The sequence below is a fragment of the Drosophila novamexicana genome, unplaced genomic scaffold, assembly GCF_003285875.2.
Source record: "Drosophila novamexicana strain 15010-1031.04,08,12 unplaced genomic scaffold, DnovRS2.1 tig00001062-arrow-arrow-pilon, whole genome shotgun sequence".
Lineage (NCBI taxonomy): Eukaryota > Metazoa > Arthropoda > Insecta > Diptera > Drosophilidae > Drosophila > Drosophila novamexicana.
The window spans coordinates 846,764-867,105 of NW_020824838.1; the positions used below are offsets into that span (position 1 = coordinate 846,764).

At 43.0% G+C, this 20,342-nt stretch overlaps 1 protein-coding gene across 1 annotated transcript in view; it reads right to left on the reverse strand.

Moving 5' to 3' along the window:
- Positions 1 to 1,248: 1,248 nt before the first annotated feature.
- LOC115766209 (dendritic arbor reduction protein 1) overlaps positions 1,249 to 20,342 on the reverse strand; it is a 29,198-nt gene continuing 10,104 nt past the window's right edge. The window contains exons 3-5 of the mRNA XM_030710061.1: positions 13,724 to 13,836; positions 5,412 to 5,679; positions 1,249 to 3,277 (exon numbers count right to left, since the gene is read on the reverse strand). Coding sequence (XP_030565921.1) covers positions 1,886 to 3,277; positions 5,412 to 5,679; positions 13,724 to 13,836 — 1,773 coding nt within the window. The 3' untranslated portion in view covers positions 1,249 to 1,885. The remainder of the gene's footprint in view (positions 3,278 to 5,411; positions 5,680 to 13,723; positions 13,837 to 20,342) is intronic.

A 20,342-nucleotide genomic window follows, 5' to 3' on the forward strand; every position in this document is an offset into this window, starting at 1 on the left:
TACATTTATATGGTTATCTGGCTGCTCGAATTCGATAGCTTTTTTTTGTCACTCGTTCAATGATTGTGCTTCTGCATAATTTTCAATACTTCAACTATTTAGCTTTAGCTTTAGCTCATTACGTTTTTTATTAATTTTTTATTTTTTAGTTAGGGTATTCGGTATGTAGATATCCAAAAATCACAACGACTTGAACTGTTGGAGAAGCATATTCTATGGCAAGGACAGGAATGCTTAGCTGATGAGGGGAATGAGATGTATGCTAATCCTAACTCTTAGTTTTATGGTTCAGATATTTCTATGTACAGCATTGTTATGCTCAAGTTCTAGTTTTATTTTATATATATATATATATATATATATATATATATATGTATATATATATGTATATATATATATGTATAGACTACTAATTATAGGATACATTGCATTGTGCTCATAGTATATGAAAATTTAACATTCGCATCGTACAGTTCCTTAGCATGTCCTAAACTAATGGGTGTGGAGCTCTTATTTGTCTTATTGGTTATCGCATGCTATTTACAGATCTGATACAACCTAGCAAGTGATTCAATGGGCGGGGGCCATTAACATTTGGGTAGCCCCTCACTTAATACTGTGGCTTCACTCGGTATACCTAATGGGTGTTTAGTTTCACACAATTTACAAGTGTGTAATAAACTATGTTAGTTCATATATAATACAGTTTATTGATTTTGCATTAAGTAAATATGTTGTATTATTTAATTTAGTTTTAATATGTAAACAGTCTTGTAAGAGCCTTTTAACAGAGCAAAGGCTACATGAAATGCAATTTCTTAGCTGTAAAACATAAAAAGGGCTGAAAAATATTCGAATGTCAAAAAATAAAATATAAATAAATTAGTATATATGTTAAGAAAATGTAAAATTTACCATTAACATATTGTTAACATTTTGCACCGCCTAAGAAAGCGCTTTAACGCTCTGTTAACTTTTCGCTTTAAGATGCGATCCTAAAAGCATGCTACTTTTTATTGGCAGCAGCGGCAATTCGAAGAAACGGCACTTAAAAGTATGCAACAGTTCTTGAAATGCCATATATATAGAATAGAAGTCTTTAAAAACAACACAAAATGTTAAAATCAAAAGTATTGCTCTAATGAGGTTTGCGAGATTCTTCAGAGAGAGCTTTTGACATCGACGCACTAGCTTAAAGCCCAACCAAAAGCAGACACACTGTAACATGGTGTGCTTTTTACAAGAAATAAAATTTTGCAAACTGAAAATTCGCAAGGGTATAAAAAGCCAATTGAGTTTCAATTTTGTGATATCTTTTAATATTTTGGTATTGTTTTTTTTTTAAGTTTTCATCAACGTTCGTTTTTTTGTTCGGTTTGTTCTTTTGCTTAAAAACTAAAATAACAAACAAAAGCTTATAAAATGCAGTTAAAATTACATAAACTGGACAATAAAAAAGATTAGTTTCTTCATAATTTACGTTATAAATTAGTTTGCTTTCAGTTATTTTCATTATATTAAATTGTAGAATTTGGCAATCACATTGGAAAAACACTTAGGCGCTATAAGTTCTTTGCTTTCTAGAAGTTAAACTGACTTTTAACTTATGGCAGCCCCCAAATAGGATATATATATATATGTAGGGGGCGGGGTTCCTAACTTAGCATATCTAAAACATATGTCTATTGCTTTCACGATGTACACGCAGCGGCGAGAGAACAGTAGAGAGGGTAGAACTACACTTAGTTACATCTCAAATACATGAGCTTAACATCTAGGCTAACTACAAGCTAACTGTACACGTATATTAAGAGAGGAAGAGAGCCTTACGCTCCCAGTTTATATACACGCACGAATGGCTCGGGTCTGGTAATACCTTTCAGATCTACGCCGGGGATAAGCTGGCCGCATTGTTGTTGTCCAGCTGCGAGGTGACCGTGGAGCAGGCGCTGTTGTTGCTGTTGTTGTTGGGGCTGGTCGCCTCGTTGTTGCTGTTACTATTGCTGCTGCTGCTAATAGATGCAATGGGCGTGGCAGTTGTTTTTCTAGCCCGATGCCAGCCAAAGCTCAAGGCGGCGCTCAGCTTGCTGGGCTTAGGTTGCATCTGCGGCTCGGCTAGATCATAATCTTGGCGGCCAATCGAGCTAGCCGGCGTGTGGTGACTGTAGCCTGAGTCGGAGCCAAAGCTCGAGTCGCCGTAGGGTTGCCTGTAATCTGCCGCAGCAGCTGTTGTGGTTGTTGTTGTTGTGGGCAGCAGTGTGGAGGCATAGGGACGAGCCGATCCACTTGCACCGGCACCGGCACCGACGCTATCATAATAATAGTTGGCATTGTACATGGGCTCCGCATAGCCGTAGGCGGGCTCCGTTGCCAGCGGCGCCGCATGGATGCGGTGATGCTGATGCTGATGCGCCGCCAGACGGCGATCCACGAGCCGCGGCTGGGTGCGCGCCCGCATGGTGGCAGCCAGCAGGCCGTTGGCACTGTTTGGCGCATACTGCTGGACGCTGGGATAGCGTATGCGCTCCCGATAGATGGTCGCCAGCGGCGGAACCGGCGCCCGGCTTAGCTGTGCATTGATGCGATTCCGGCGCTCCACCTCGTGCTCGAGCGTGTTATAGAATTGCGGCGCAGTCGAGCGCGCCAAATAGCCGAGGGACATCATGTTGCTGCGATTATCGTAGAGTGGCGCCAGATCCGCAATCTCCGCCGTGGAGCTGCTGTTGTTCAATTCGTCCTGCGCACGCTGCTGGCGGCTGCGGGGAGTGCGGCGCAGCGGGCCGCCGCTTGCCAGCTCGTGGCTGTTGCTGTTGTTATTGTTGATGTTGTTGTTGTGGCTGCTGCTGGCGGATGCACTGGCCGTGGAGGCATCCTGTGCCGTCGAGGAGCCAGAGCTCAGCCCGCTGTGCCGCTCCTGCGGCGGTGGCGGCACCTGCATGCCTGCAGCTCCGACTGCTGCACTACTGCCGCTGCTGCCGGAGGCGCGTTCGTGGTAGGGCGTGGACGCAGGCGCGGTGCTTGTCAGCGGTATGCTGTTGGCCTCCTTGTGGAAGCTGCACTCGCCGGGCAGCGACAGCTCGTCCTCGGCAAAATCATCGTCCGAGTGCAGCGGCGGCTCCGACTCGCCGTCGGAGTCCACGCGTCCGGGTCCCAGCTCCTCGTAGACATTGTCATTTGAGCGATACGGATCCGGGCCGGGTGAGGAGCTGACAAGAAAGGGCGGTGAGCGCGTCATCGGATAACCGCTCGGATAATGTATGCTCTTGCCCTGCAGCAGCTATAAAAGAAAGAGAGAGAGAAAAGGAGAGAGAGTGAGTTAGTGAGAACTTTCATTCGGCTTGTGGGAAGCGTTTTACAGAATAGAACAGAACTGACAAAGCCTCGGGAAAAACTTTAAGACAAGGCGAAATGTGTCGAGACACAGCAGAAGCCATATCACAGTTAAAAAACATGTTCGACTGGCACCCTGTTAGACGATAAGTAACTAAAGGGAAACATTTGATATTTACCAGTCAGAAGCTCACGCTTTAAATTTATCTACCCACTACTGTTCAATGGGGTGGGGTTTAATGGACCGATGTAGAAGGGCATGCTGCGTATTTCGTAAATCATTAGTCAAGTCGACTCGAAGGCACATTGTGCCCCACATATAATTATTAGTGGCCTCCTCGCGGTGACCCTGGGTGATTGTCCGAGGTATATTCGGACAACCAGCTAATTCGAGCGGCGAAAACAATAAGACGACCCATTCTTAGGCCGGTGGAGGCCAAACTGGGTAGTATACATCTACGGCAGTCGACCAAAACTGTAAGTAAATTTGGTACCACGGGTAGCCAGGAGCCCACGGAACTTGTTCCGTCCTGACTTTTTGGTTGCGGCCCTTCGGGGAGTATCGTGGTGGCTGTGGTTTATACCCAAAGCGGGTAGAGCTTGCTCGACGTGGAGTTGCGTTTCAACCAATACATAGCTTTTTTTTATGAGGTTTTAGACCGGCCTCACCTCCCACCAATGAGGGAATGTATTGCCTCCGCCCGGCATTCATTCAATTGGTACCGAAGGGATACTGTTCGAGCAGGGACAGTGTCCTGGAGGGGCGATAGTCCGACGCATTGTTTCGGCTCGTTGTATTTTCGAATACCGTGAGATTAAGCCAACATGGCAGGTGCTCACGTTAAGCCCACTGACTTTTCTGTTCAATGGGGTCTTACAGGGTATTTAAGGGTCAACATATGCAGGGTATAAGTCAATATAATATTGAAAGTCAGAAACCCCAAATATTTGGTTGAGACAACGTCGACCGTATCATGCGTATATCCAACGCTCGCATATGCCTTCACAGGGTATTTGACAGAAAGCAAAGCAAACCGTAAGCAGTTGTTGAAACAGCGCTCAAAGCCGAACAAAGGCGAAAGGCAAAAGGCAAAAACAAATGCCACGAGAAATGAATAATAAATATGCAGAGCAAAACGGAACATAAACAGGACGAAACAGGACAAAAACACGCTTGAAGTAGGTCACTTAAAAAAAAAAATTAGCACGTGCATGTAAAATTATAAGCGGAGGAATTATGTTTAAACACAGGATGTCAGTTGAGTTCAGTAAAAGAATAACAATTAGAGCGCCAAATTATTGAGATTTGGAGCTCAGAACTTGCAGATTACCCCGTTGGAAAGCAAAGTAGAGGACTTGAACGGTTTCATGGCCTAAAGGAGCTGTTTATCAGACAATAAAATAAATACGCACTTCATTTTAAGCGCACACAGGACGAAGATAAGTGGACCATAAAGCGGTATCAAGAAATATGAAGATATGAAAAGCAAGAAGACAAAGAAAATAAAAAGGGACAAGCACGTCATGCCCACCAGCTCCCTTTACTTTACACATAACCAAAGGCGTCGAGAGTCGCAAAAATGGCACAAAAGGCGCACGAATCAGGCCGAAAGGCAAAGCAGATAATGCAGCAGGATAAATATGTTATATATAGTATATACACATATACATATCTGTCTATGAATATGAATATGAATTTGATATGTGCGGCTGTCAAGTTCAAGTGTAAATTGAGTTAAGGAAGGAGCACAAAGCAATAGAACAATCAATGAATACGAAGCAAGGATCAAAGTAGGCACTAAGGAAAAGAGGTATCATATAACACCGTTTTAACAATTGAATTAATGTGCATGTGTGCGAGTGTGCGTGTGTCTTGTGTGTGTGACAAGTTGACAATGACAGTGCAATGTTTTGACAGGAATTGTCGTAATGTTAGGCCCAGCACGGAACCTGACAACGACTCGAAAAAAACACAAAACTTCCTGTACGACAATTAAACAGCTTGCCGAACAAAAAGACATCAGACTGGATGGGTCGAGGTGGGAGAGGGGAGGGGGGGTTGGCATTAACACAATACTAACCTCTGCATGCGGATGCTGCTGATAATGATGATGATGGTGATGATGATGATGCGGATGCTGATGATGCGGATGCTGCTGATATTGATGATGCCGCATCACCAGCGGTCGATGATGACCCAAATGCGCATCAGGATCCTCGTACATGGCATGATGATGATGCTGCCCACCGTGCGATCCACCCCCACCGCCACCCAATGGCAGCGTGCTGCTGAGGGCGCCACGAGTGGGCGTCTTGCAGGGCAGTAGATTCTGTACCTTTCGTTTGTTTCTGTAAGCATAGAAAGAGAACGAGAAATTGTTCATTAATACGTATTTTTGAATACTTATCAAATACTTAAAGCGCAACAAAAACTTAAAGCTATGTTGTGGGAGCCGAAAAAAGAGAAAGAAAATAAACGGACTCGCAACAAACGTATAAAAGTTTAAGATAGATAAGAGAGCGCCAAGGAAAACATGAACTAAATATTTGCATAGAAGGCCGACACCAAAAGAATTCTGCCTGATTTAACACCAACAGCAGAGAGTCAAGCTCAAGTCAAAAGTGACTGAGTTAAAGAGATCCTGGTTAAAAGCTTACGTAAAAACAGGTCCTTCAGCAAAAGCTTAAGACTGTGCTAGAGCAGACTCAAGCAAAGTAAAAAGCTCAGCTGGCTTTAAGTGTCAATCAGCTTAAATGAAAAGAGAGGGAAAGCGGAAATGTTATACAAGAGAGAGTGAGAGAGAAAGGAAGAGAGAAGGATGGGGCGGCTAGTAAAGACTTAAAGCTTAACTTAAAGCTGTTTCGTAAATAAAAGTGAGCCTTGGCAACAGGAGAGAGAAATTGAAAGAGAGAGAGAGAGAGAGAGAGAGCGACGGCATGAGGTCATTTGAATAAATTTGGCAAAGCAGCTTAAGAGAAGAGACTCAAAAGCAGCGAAGCGGAGGTGAAGAGAACCAGAGCAGACTTGACAAGAGCCACGTTGATGACGTTGTTCGAGCTGCGTTTCGCTTAATAGAGCTATAAGTTTTCGGTCAGCAGCAGCAGACGACGAGGACGCGGACGAGGACGAGGCAAGACAAATCGATTTGTAATGGCTGCAAAATGGCAGGCTCAGACATGGGCGTATGGCCTGTTGGGCGTGGCTGGCCATGATAAATGCCAAGTGGCGAATGGGCCCGGGCTTTGGCCAGGTAAACACGCATCAAGCAAAACATCAGCAAATATTTCATTTAGTCTTTGGCAAATAGCACAAGCTGCTTTACTACCAAAGAATGCGACAAAGGCAAGGCAAAAAACAAACCAAAAACAGGAAAAAACATGGAATGTCACTAAAAAGTGTGCCACATAAAATTCAATTTAAATAAGCAGCTAGCTACAGAGAGGAAGAGGAAGAAGGAGAAACACGCTAAGCACACAAGGACAAAGACACAAGGAAGGATGCCAAAACAAAGTCGATGGCGTTTGGGAACCGCGTGCCATGAAAATAATGAACATAATTAAGTGTTGCCCATGGCAAAGACAACATCAGCTAACAGCTAAAAACCACCACCCACCCCCTCTTCTGCATCCCTCCCACAATCCGACGAGCGGCAACCTCTTACAGCTGCCATATGGCAAACTCTCAGTTCCCAAGCGCGCTCAGCATAAGCATAATGAAAAATGTGGAATTAAATTGACGCCGCGCCACGTAGCATGCCCCAGGGCCAGGTATACAAAATGTATGAGTAGTGGTTAGGGGCAGCGGTTGGGAAAGGAGCGAGGTTGGAGGGGGAGAGGGAGGGGGAGAGTTGTCGTCCTTGTAATGTCTTGTAGGTAAACATGTTGCGTTGTCAAACGGAAGTCGCTCGTAAAAACTCGCATGCACAAGCCCCACTCGACCCACAAAATAGAAAGCGAAAGCCAACCATCAGCGCATCTGATTGTCGGAATGGGGCATATATACGTAATATACGCACATATATAATAAATATGCTAGCCTACTTTCGGGCAGCAGGCACGTTTTAAAACAAAGAACCGAAACATGAATGCGCTTTGGCTAAGAAAATAGGAATTCAATTTTATACAAACAAACGTTTACGAATACCGCACAAAGAGGACTTCATAAATTATTAAGAGCATGTCATGCGAATGCCGCATAAAGAAGAGATTATAAAACTGCCAGCTGTATGTTTACGAATGAAGAGCAGAAGATAATCAAAAAGCTTTGAAGGGAATAAATTATTGTGTAACTTCTTGAGCTTGACAGCCAGTTAAAACTTTAAGAAAGACTCGCACGACGGTAAAAGAAGAAACTAATTTAAATACACTCAAGAGAGAGCAAGAGCTCGCTTAAGAGAAAGCGTTTATGTCAAGTTATATAGTTGACTGTCTACATATTTAAAAGCAAATATTAATGAAAATGTCTGCCAGCTGACAAAATCTACAGAGAGCAGATAAAACTCGCACAAAAGCCATCAACTTGCAAATTAACCCCGCTCGAGAAGAGAGCATAGTGCGTGTGTGTGTGTATGTGTGTGTGTGCTGAGGTTAAGAGTCGCTGCTTGAGCCAGTCTGAGGCTGAGGCTGCCTGTTTGCCTTTCGTTTAGCGCGTGAGCGAGGACTGTCAGGCTGTCAGGCTGTCTGCGTGCCTTGTAAAATATTCTTAAAAGTAAATTAAATAATGTGGCATGCCACAATATGACGCACAAGCCAAAGGAGGCGAAACAAAAGCGCAAGCACAGAAGGACAGGGCCTTGCTTTGCTTTCTTCCTTCAGCTTATTTCATTTCATTTCACTTACGAGGCGTAAAAATGAAATCAACGCATGCGAGTTTAAACGCAGCCTCGAGACTGTGCGTGTGTGGGTGTGTATGTGAGCGGGTGTGTGTGTGCTTTAACCCCTTAAGCATCATGTTTGATTTCTCTCAGCATTATGGCCAAAGCTTTTGCAATGGACGCAGCGTCCCAGGAGTGTCGTATAATTTGGCCAGCGCGTACAAGAAGAGTCCAAAGAAACTAAATCTATATATATATTTATATACAAAAGGGGTGAGGGGGTATCCCGTAAGCAGCTGCCCCATGCGGCATACCTTTGGGGCAAGCATCAAGGGTTGCCTCGTGGCATAAGCAATTTACAATAAAATGTAGCCGAGGCAACAATGCGATTGTACGTGAGGGCGGAACTAAGATGGAGTCTGCTTTCGAAGGGGTTGCACAGGGGTAACACGGTATGTGGGGAAGGGGGGGGGGGGGGGGTGGTTACGATGCCCAATTCTTATAATATGCAAGCGTATCTTTTATTTATGAACTACACTCCGTCTTGAGGGTGGCACGTGAAGCAGCCGCAAATATAGTTCGAGGAAAGCAACAACAACAACAAAAAAAGACCAAAAGACAAAGTCTTTGACTTTGATATGCAAATGGGCTGAGTGGGGATTGTTGCGGCTGCCATGAAATCTAATTGTCTGTATCTATTACTAAACACATGTATGTATCTGTAGATATATGTATATGCTTATATGCGAATGTCTGTTAAGTCGTTTGTGGTATGTTCGCGCTTTGATCCTTGCATCAACTGCAGCTGCCACACGCTAAGCCGCAAACCACATTTGCGGCCAACATGCAACAGTGGACATCGAACTGCATGGGTGGGTGAAAAGGGGCGGGGGGCAGGGGTATGGAAAGGCTTTATTAGAGTGCATAGCAGAAAGCCGCAGCAACAAGTCAAATCACTGTACGCGAGACCTGAGGAAAAGCCCGTTCCCAATTTCAAATTTAGCTCATTTTCGCGATTTTCGATTTTCAATATGGACGTGAATAAAAAACATTAAAGCTGTGCCAAATGCAGAATTGAATATATGTATATATGTGAATTTCTTAAGCAGTGTCCACGCAAAAATTTTCCAAATTGCAATATTAACTAAATAAGTTTAACTAAATGTTGATTGCGATTTATGTCTAAAAGTTGCTGCAAGCGTATTCGAAATTCTCGTTTCGTTCTCAGCTGTAAATGAAATTGAGAACATGCTGAAAAGGCTGTTCCCAAGCTCAGATTTAACGCGATTTCATAAAAATAATATATATAATAATGATAATGAAATTGAGAGCATGACAACCCCAAACAAATAAGTTTGCCTGCCTGTTTAAACGTGTATTCTTTAGGGTCTGCACTTGATTAAAAATTGCCAGGGCAACCCTGGCCAACGAGAGGCAATATGTAGACAATTTTGTAGCATGGCCATAAAGCGAAAATAAAAGTAGATGCGGCTCGAAAGTAGCGCAAATTGTGATTGTGTTATTGCACACTGCGTGACAGGGTTGTCATACTTTTGTTGAGAGCGACAAGGGACGAAAAGGGACGCGGCAGGCAAGTGAAATTGCAAGCAAGCGAAATTGATTTTATTTATTTAGCAGTCAACATTAATGGCAAGACACACATACACACACGCATGCAGATACCGCAGCAGCCCATGGGCCATAACTTTTTGGGGGGCCTGTTGCCAGGGTTGCCAGCGCCCGTATCTATTTAATATGCATGAGCGCGCGAGCAAGTGGCATCTCACTTGACTTTAACATGCTTCAGTTGGGCGTGCAGAAAAAAACAACAAAATTAAATTTTAAAAAATCACACGGAAAAAAAACCTTTAACATTGCTCTTCATTTGTAATTATTTGCATAAAATTAAGCTTATTTATTGAGATATTATTAACTGGCGACAATGTTAACAGTTTGCACGACAAGCGCTTCAGATTTTTTCAACTCTTGCCAACAATTCTACCCCCACCCTCTCTCCCTTCACCCAATTGCAGCACATGTTGCATACTTTTTGGTGGCACAGCTCACATTTTATGCAATTAATAAAGTTCAATGTGCAAACATTTGCAAAAAGTTGGTCAGTTGCCGTGTGAAGCGGCAGATTGGAACGGGTGACGAGGGGAGGGGGGTCGGTAGTGTGAGGTTTCAACACACTCTGGCGGTTTATTAAAATAATTAAGGTAATTATGAACAGGCGACTCCATGGACTCGTAATAAATTCCATTTATGATTTTAACAAAAAAAAAAATACTAAATGTTTCGGTATTTCACTTTAAAAAAAACTGTATGTGAAAATGCGACGTATGAGTAAATTGAAAAAGTGGTGTAATTATGAGGGTTTTTCGAGAGAGAAAAAACAATTAGGAAATCCCTGAAGAGTATGTATATTAAAAGCTGGCAGCTACAAAGCCAATTCCAAAAGGTAATAAGCTACAAAATAAAGGTGGGCTTATTGACAGGCACATACAAGTGGACGAATCGGAGGGAACTTCCTGGCTAAGGCTGAATTATGACTGTCGGTAAAGAAAAGTTGCCTTCCCATGGCAGCTATAGATGTGATATTGTGTCGAATTTTAATAGATTTTTGAACATATTTAAGGATATAATATCCTTTACAAGGGCATACAAAAATCCGTTTTTACTAATAATAAACCTTGAATCTTCCTTAATGATTCTCGTTTTACAACACTATCGACTATCGAATGCTGCTACTTTAGCTCCTTTTGCAACACACTTTTATTGGCGTTAACCAAAAAGCAAATTAAATTAACTTGGCTTTAAGCAACTGTCTATTGCCACTCCAACTCCTACTGTATCTGAAATTGTTTTTTTTTCACGCCCCAAAACAACAATACAAAAACAAGAACAACTTTCGGCTTTTATGTGTTGACATTACGATTATTTTATTTCTATTATATGAGACGAAAATCGAAAGAGAAAAAAAATAAAATAAATAAAATTAGTTGCTATTTTATTTATAGGTTTTCTATGTCGCTTTGTTGTCGGCACACGCAACGCGATAACCCAAACGCACATCCACACACACACACACATATACGAGCACACAAATATACATATGCAGAAATGTATATGTATTCACATTCATATTCATATTTATTTGTTGTTGGCGCCCATAAAGGCAAAAGTAATGTGCCACATCATAAATGCCACAAAAATGGCGCTAGACTCAAGTTGTTGTTGTTGTTGTTGTTGTTGTTATTATTGTTATTGTTGTAGATCTACTTTTTTTGCCTGCTTTTTTCCGTTGGACATTCATAGTCATTCACACACACACACACACACACACACACGCGATGAGCAACACGCACATGCAGATAGCAAATGGGGCAAGTTTTCGGGGCAACACTTAAAGCAGCAGCTTTTGCAATGCTGTGAGCGTATGTGTGTGTGTGTGCGTATAATAAAGATGCTCGTCTGCTTTTTCTATGTGTTTGTGTGTGTGTGTGTGTGTGTGTGTGCGTGTGTGTGTGTGTGTGTGCGAGCTTGTGCGTGTCCTGGTCATGGCCATAACCTCAAAAATGATGAAGCACAACAGCACCAGCAGCGACAACAGCAACAACAACATTTGCGTGTGTTTGGTTTGCTCTGTTTGCCTTGCCACACCCCCCTTACCTCCTCCTCCGCTCGCTTCACGACCGCCTCTTTATCCGGCCTGTGTGTTCGTGCGGTCAGCAAACTTTAATGAATATGTATGAAAAGCGCTTGTGGCAACTGCTCAGCAGGCGTCCGCCCACCCCGCCGCCCGACTCTGACGCGCACCCTGCTTGATTTCAGTGCCATGAATATTGCCCACTTTTAGGCGTTACAGCCAAATCGAATGTTGCTGTTGTTGTTGTTGCTATTCCTTTCTAACATGTTACTTCAACACTTGTTGATGCTGGCGAGAAGAAGCAGCACGGGCAACTTGCGTTGAGCGAAAGAGCAAAGCTTTAAGAGCAGCAGCAAAGCCGATGTATATTGTTGCACATAACTTGGGGCGACCTTAAAGGAAATTGTATTTTTAAGAGCGCACAAAGATCTTTCAGCCTATTTCTCTTGGGATTCATTTCCTGCACACTCTAAAGCTCTTAGTCCCGCCATAAAGTTCGCAAACTCATGAAATCAAATAAATGTTTAGCTATAATTCATATGCGCAAAGCTAAATGAAAAAAAAAAAAACACCCAAATTTGGTTAAACCATTAAAACGTACAAACACACGCCGTTCACACTCTCTTACATGCATGCACTCATACACACACACACGCACACACACACACACACACACATACACACAGAGACCGACCACAGGCGAACTTTATGTTAAAGCATGCAAAGAGTTGAGCGGCTACTAACGCTACTCTGTCCCTGTCCCCTCTCCGCTCTTTAGCCACACAAGGGCACTCTATGATGTGCGTGCAAAAGTCTTTGGCTCTGCTCTCCCACACATATGCACTACATACATATGTAAATTAAAGCCAAGCACCGTTACGTGAGCCAAGTTGTTTTTTTCCAGTTTTCCTCACCCTCCCTTTCTCTATCTCTCTTAGTTTGCTTTAGCTGCGGTTATTTGGCTGCAGATTTCATTTGTTTTTTTTTTTTGCAGCTTTTTGTTGGTCAAATTGTTTTATTTTTTCTCTGAGCTCTCTCAAAAAGTTGATGTAACTGTGTGCATGTGTGGGTGTATGGCGACCATTACTAGTGTTTTTTTGCCTTGTGTATTTAAAATTTCAATTTAATTTAGTTTTGGTTTTTAGAGTGAGCGCGCACCCACACACATGTAGGTCAGTGTTGGAAAGTAGACTACATTAATTCTCGTTTGGTCGCCATTGCGTTTTACGTGCTTTTGCTGTTGTTGTTGTTGCGGGGTTTAGTTGTTTGTTTTTGTGACTTTAGCAAATGGGTTTTTACAGTTATAAATGTATGTATGTGTACGTACAGTTGCATAGTTTATATTGTTGCACATTTGACGCATTGCTTGCATTTTTCATGTGGCGCTAAATTGCTGGCTGCCCAACACTTTTATGGCTTATGCATTTTTTTTCTTGTTGCTACTGTGCAACACTTATTTATAGAAAATTAATGCAGTCGACGCTGTGTGGTCCCATCGTTGGCTCAGTGACGCCCCATATCTTGGTTGGCTGGCATATATCAAAAAGAATAGAGAGCGCAACAGCAGCATGCCACATGCAACATGTTGCAACGCCCTCTGCGGTATAAGTTGCCCAGAAGGCGCTCAAAACCGCGATCAAAGCCAAGACAAAACCAGACAAGCAGCCACACAAGGCGTGTGTGTGAGTGAGTGTGAGTGTAGTTCTGCAATCGAGTTATCTTGAGCCACAGGCCACAAATGGTAGCAGCATAGTTTAAGCATAGACACACACCCGCACTCATATCACAGCCCAGACAAGCACCCGCGTTAGTCAATGCAGAACAGAAATAGGAAGCAAAGCAAGCTGCACTTAATTAGTCAAAGAATGAGCAATGCACGCTCAACAAATATCTATGTTGCTTCTGCTATTCTTATTCTATTTCTACTTACTTCCAGACAAACAGCGAAGAGATGAGCACAATAAGCACCAGCAGCAGCGAGAAAACCGCTATCATCGCTGAGGTGGCCAGTGATTGGCTGCTGTACAAGCTGGCGTCCAATATCTGCAAGAGAGGCAAAAAGAAAAGAGCGTTAGTTGAAATTACTTGGCAGTGAGTGGGAAGTAAACGCAAAAGTAAAAGAGTAAAAAAATTGCTGTAGCCAATGCAAATCACGACACAACTCAAACACAAAGCCATTTTGCATGCCAATAGAAAGAAGAGGAAGCAGCGAAGCAGCCTCAAAATTTTGGTAAATATACCTAACGAATAGCAAACAAAAGCGCACGCGGCTGTTAACCTTTTTTTGATTCGCTCAGAATTATTGAAGTTGGCTACAAGTGGGCGTGAGTGGGAGTGAGATGGGGCTACGACGTGCTAGCAATCAACGAAATTAAGATCAAAACATGCTGAAAATTGCCTACACAGAATACAGGAGCTCCAATAAAGATGTGGCAGAGCAAAGCTAAACTGTAAAAAGTGAAGTAAATTCAATTTGGATTCTTTCAAAACTTTCAACTAACTTCCAGCTTATCAAGCTTGCGCTGTCAAAGATAAATTGTCATTTTTATCGCAACAAACTTTTGTTTTCTATAATTGAATATTCTTTTTTTTTTTTGTTGGTCAAAAAAGTTTTCGAAAAACAATGAAAATCACAAGCACCTGTCATTGGCCCCAGCACAAATACAAACACAAAGATAAACATACACACACACGCACACACGCGCCGCACAAATCATTCAAATGCATTGGAAAAATATTTTGGTCAGCTCTAAGAGCGTGAGCGAGAGAGACGGAGAGGGGGGGGGGGGGGGGGGGGGGAGCGAGGCAAACAAAAGCTGCGCTCAAATTGAGGTCAAGCTTTGACAGCTGTGCAAATAATTTCGCCTCTGCCAGTCAGCCAGTGTGTGCACAACTGCATGCGTGCGTGTGTGTGTGTGCGTGTTCGTGTGTGTGTGTGTGTGTGTGTGTGTGTGTGTGTGTGTGTGTGGATGCGCGTATGTAGGCCGCTCTTTAATATGTAATTGCATTTTTGTGCATACACTAATTTATTAATAAATAGTTGCTCGTTGATTTATTTGCGCTGACACAGTTTCCATTGTGCCCGGAAGCGAACAGGGTCTATCGGCTCCCCCCGCCCACTGCATCGCTCACACTCTTTGGCAATTAATCATTAAATATGCCACAGCTGAGCGCATACAAAACAAACAATTACAAAGACTGAAACCCCGCTCCCAATTTCATCCTCAATGCGAGATAAGCTATAAAAATATTGACAGCGTTGCCGTATGGCAAAATTGTTTAAACTACTGAAGTTGGGGGCAAAACGGGTAGCAGCTAACCCCGCCACCACCCCCTTCCACCCATCACAAGCTGTACGCGTTATCATCAAATTTTAAAGAAATTTGTTTTCATTTCTTGTCGTAAATTGTTTTGGAAACCATTTACAGACAAATCCGAAACTGAGCCAAACAAATAAATAACAATAAATTAAACAATTATGCGAGCTGCAGGGCAAAGACAGACCTAGCTCCAGAGCAAGTGTGTGTCAAGTGAGGGGGGAGAGAGTCAAAAGTTACCATAAGAAAAAAACAATGAAAGAAACGAAAAAACTCTCAAAGCTCATTGCGCGTAATCAAATTGATTAATGAGCTGCAGCGTGGCACAGTGTTGTGAAGTGTCAGGCAGGAAGGCATGGCATGAGAGCAGAGTTGAACAACAAGTTGCGAAACTGCGAGTCGTTGGTGACCTGTTGAGTGCGCTACATCAACACTTGAACTTAAGTCGACTTGTCAATTAATGAGAAAATGAAAATTTTCGAATTGATTTGGAATCGTGGTTTCAGTTACCGAGTAGTTCTTTGTTCTATATAGCCCATATGTATTTAAATGTTATGTCCCTTTCCATACTATACTCTGCCCATATGCTCGACCACCTACTCCCCTACACTGCGCTGCTGTACATGGCTGGGTTGGGGCAGCCTGAAATCTTAAAATCTCACTTACAACATTCGATTTTGTAAAAGTAACAAGGAAAGAAGAAAATAATGAAATTTCTTTTGTCTTGTATTTGTTGTATATTCTTTGCTTATTTTACTCGCTTTTCCAACCGCAGGCGGTTCGCGTGTGTGCGTTGATAATCGATAAATCAATGTGAATGGGCGCGGGGCCTGATGTGAGTGCGTTTTACCTATTTGTAATGCTCGTTCCGGGGCAAACAAATTGGTTTCATGAGTAGCTGACAGCGTTAAGTGGGCAGTTGCGGAGGGGTCTTGCAGGGGTTTGATGTAAAAGGCACACATTGCGACAGTTCAACTGCCGCCGGCTTACAATTGCCGCTCGTCAGCTGCAAATAGGGATTAAGCCCAACTGCTCGCGAGTCAGATAAAAACTCAAATAGAATCAACTTGCCCTCACACTGAAAAAAGAGTTGTTCGTCTTATCGATAACAGTCAGCCCGTCGCAGCGCACCTTCTGTTTGCCCAGATAAGCGCATTTTCCAGTAGGAGCTGTGAGCGGGCCGCATGATTGAAGGCTTTCCATCGAGTCGAGTAGGGTCGGCTCGAGTAGAGTCAAGTCGGGCAGCCATAGGTAGCCGCAGTCGTAAATTAATAACAAGAGCCGTGGGTAAACATTGGCCACCAGATAACGATAACATTTTGAACGATTTATGTGTAGGCAAATAGCCAAAAAGTAAATAGGAAAACAAAACGGGACGCTCTTGTGCGATAAAATAATTAAGCCACAAGACATTCGGCCTAAAATGAAGCAAAAATTGTGCTCATCAGGAATTATGGCTGAAAGTTAACAGCATTAAAAGCTGTTCTGTTTAGCTACTTTGCTGCTTCAGGGTTGCCAGGGCTACGAAGTTTTTTTTAAAGAAGAAAAAATCTAGGTAGATTTTGACAGAAATCCAACGTGGCGCTTGCTGTGTTCAGGATAGCCAGGTATTGCCAGTTTGTGCAGCTCAATGGATTGTTGTGTGTTGTGCGTACACCTGCCTTCCCTTCCCGTCCAACCGCCTCCTGCTACAACCTTTAAGCCAACAACTTTGTGCGCAAAGTTGACGCACGCGTTTTCATTGTCCTGATGAAAAACACAAAACTTTTCAACACTGCCGTTTCATCCGCACTCAGAAACAATCGCAAGTGTTGCATGGAGGCAGGAGGCTTGCAGCAAGCACGTGCCACTTCCAGGCTCAGCGAGAACAACAGCAACAGCAGAAGCAGCAGCAGCAACAACAACTTGCCACACTGATAACATGGCAAAAGTTTTCTACATGCGTTGCGTGTATAACGCCTTTTTCAACACTGGCGCAGGCGGCAGCTAACTTCGATTTCATTGCACGTGCATATCGACAGTTCTTTTACAGTCCCCACAATATCCCCCTCTCTCCCACTCCAGCCCACTTTAGAGTGCGTGCCCCTTGTGTGTGTGTGTGTGTGTGTGTGTGTGTGTGTGTGTGTGTATGTTTATGTTGGCAACTTGGCGCAGTTTTGTAACCACTTGACAGTGCAATTGTTTGGAAACAACTCGTGATTGAGATGCATTCCAGTTGTTCCATCTATCTGTAAAAGTCTCCTACCCCACTTTCATGTCGCTCATTCTCGCACTTTCTTTCTGTGCTCTTGTTTAGCTACGAGAAAGCTACAGACTGCTGAAAGTTGCATGCAATGAGTTGAGAAAATTCAACTAACAGACCCCTCAACTTCAGAGTAGCAAAGTCGTAGTACAGCTAGTGCAACATTTAAGGACAGCGCTTAAAGCAAAATATAAACAACTAAACGCTGTCACAAGAAAAACTGCCGGAGAGTGAGTATGTAAGACAAAACGTTTGCGAATAGCACACAAAGCAGAATGCACGAAAACAAATTTTCACATCCGAAAACTATTATTTAATCCTCGAGCTTAGTTAGATTATAGTTGAGCTGCCGCAAAGCTCATCTGGATAAACGAATATTATTGTCTTTAGATTTTGAATGCGTAAATAAATTCATTTTTGTTATTGTCAAGGAAAAACTGCCAGACGATTTTTCATTTCGTTTTGTTGTGCCTGTCTGCAGCTGTGTCTGCTATGTGTCAACTGTAAACAACCTTAGGCCACACCCTTGATTCTCCCCCATCCGCTCTCCCTCCCCGCCTCTCATCTTTTACCATCATCATCCTCAGCTGGAGCGCGCGCCCAAAAAGCAGACTACAGAACTATGCAACATTTTGTAGACAATGGAATGTGCGACTATTTTGTATGGCATTCGCACGACATTTGATATCAATGTCAAGACATTTGCACCCCCGCAGCATGCAGCCCCACCTCCGCCCTTTGGCCCACTCCCCGATAAGCCCCTTCAGTGTTTGCTTATTTAAAGCGATTGTTCGGCAAAGTTGACATATTTTGGCTGGAGCCAAGACAAAAAACAATAAACGGAGGCAGCAGAAAGAAAATCAGAAAGGATTATTTTGCTGCCACGCCCAACTCCAATCAGTGCGAGCTGCTTTTGCTCTTGCAGCTTCTGCTTCTTCTTATTTCTTTTCTGCTTGTCAAATTGTTGTTGGTTATTTTTTTTGGTTGCTCGCGTCGCGCACCAAATTTAATTTCGCATGTTTGACGCGTCGTCCTCGTATTCCTGTTCCGGCCACGGTCCTCTCCTGGCCTCCTGCTTGGCTCTAAAGCTCAATCGGATCCTTTGCGTATTGTTGGCACTTTAAAGATTTTGGTATACCCTGTAGCCACTTGAGTGGGGTATACAGGGTGACGCACAAGATTTTTAAATGTTGCAAATAATTTCTCTATGTAAGCCAGGGTCTTAGCTTACGGTCACTTTATAAGTTTATTCTTTATAGGGTAACTAATAGTCTTGTAAGTCAAAAATTTACTTCGATTTATAGAAATTCTTCATTCTTCATTCAAATAGACCAAATACGTTGACTTAATTCTTTATAGGGTAACTAATAGTCTAGTATACTCAATCATTTCCCACAATATACAAAATTTTTAACGACTTCATGTTTCCTCTCTTTTAACTTGTTAATATTTGACTTACAGGGTAACCTCAAGGTCTAGGACGCCTAACTTTATAGTCTGCTGATTTCTTCTTCTTTGCCTTTGCCAGTTGACAATTACGCACATACACACGTACACGTACACACACATACACCCGCTCACACACACTCTGCCAAATTGGCACAATTCCCGTTAAACTTATCAATTTGATGAGAGAGAATTTCGTACACACACATACACACCACACACACGTACACACGCGATGTAGACGCTGAGACTTCCGACCTGTAGCGCCCACCCATCCCCATCCCCAGCCTCTCCCCATCCACCGTTTCCGTGAGGTTGGCATTTTTTAACGCTAATCCATTAAATTGATGCTGATGGCAATTGAATTTAAGCTGCTCCGCAGAGATTTCCAACGTATTTTACCTGGATGCCAGTTGGTGTAAGCATGAAATTGCATTTCGATAAACGATAGACGCTGTTATCGATATACGGAAAGTGGGACGTAAGTTAAAGCTGACATTAAGTTCATGTTAACATTTGATTTGTCAGCATAAAACAGCAGCTACTCGCTGTCAAGTTCAGATAGGGAGAATCGGAGAGAGCGAGAGATAGAGAGAGAGGGAGACAGTCTCAAGTGCCCACACACACACACACAAAATCCGGATCATCATATTTCGTTATCTGGCGCTCGGAAGACCACACACATTTGAGTTTGCTTTTGCTTTTGGTTTTTTATTTATTGAAATTTTTGTCTGTTACATAAATGTCCAAAATTAAGTGGAAAGCACTTGAGTTTTCCGACGTGTTGGGGCTGCCCCAAAAAGAAATATACACATGCACAAAAATGGATGGAAAATATGAAGAGAGGCAAGCGCTAACACACAGACAAATCTCTGGGCACGTGAGTCTCGTGTGCTTATCGATGTGTCCGCCCTCGGCTGATGTGTTGATGTGGAATTTGATCTTCTGTTTTGGTGTGTTTTTCTAAATTTTCGTCTGGTTTTTCCGCCTGTTGCCTAAACAAACAGTTCAGCGATTAGACCAAGTGCCGGGTTACATTTGGTTAAAGTTCTCCTTGTCCTTTCTCATTTCTCTTTTTTTTTTTGTTCAACATTTTTTATTTACTTTTTTAATAAAATAATTTGTAACATTTTCGTGTAACCGCTGACTATCTTCAAGTTGGCCTTGTGGTTGGGGCGGAGTTTGAATTCGTTACGCCTTGCATGACCATATGTTGCCACGTTACAGCCCCCTGGCCCGCCAACCCCCGCCCCCTGAGCATTACCCATGGCCCGTTGTTGTTGTCGTTGTTGTTGTTGCCAACTACTTGGGTTGTCCTTTTTGTGCCCTGACGCTTAACTTTTCATTGTTATTGTAATTTGTTGCTGTTTCCCGGCCAGCAGGCCTCGCAGCCAGGGCGAGGGGATTGGGTTGGGTTGGCTTGGCCAGCCTCATAATGATGACGTTTTTTTGTATATATATATATGTATATGTATGTATATACATATATTTTGTTTTTTTTGGCAACAGCAACAGCTGCTGTCAGGACTTCAAGAAGCAAACAG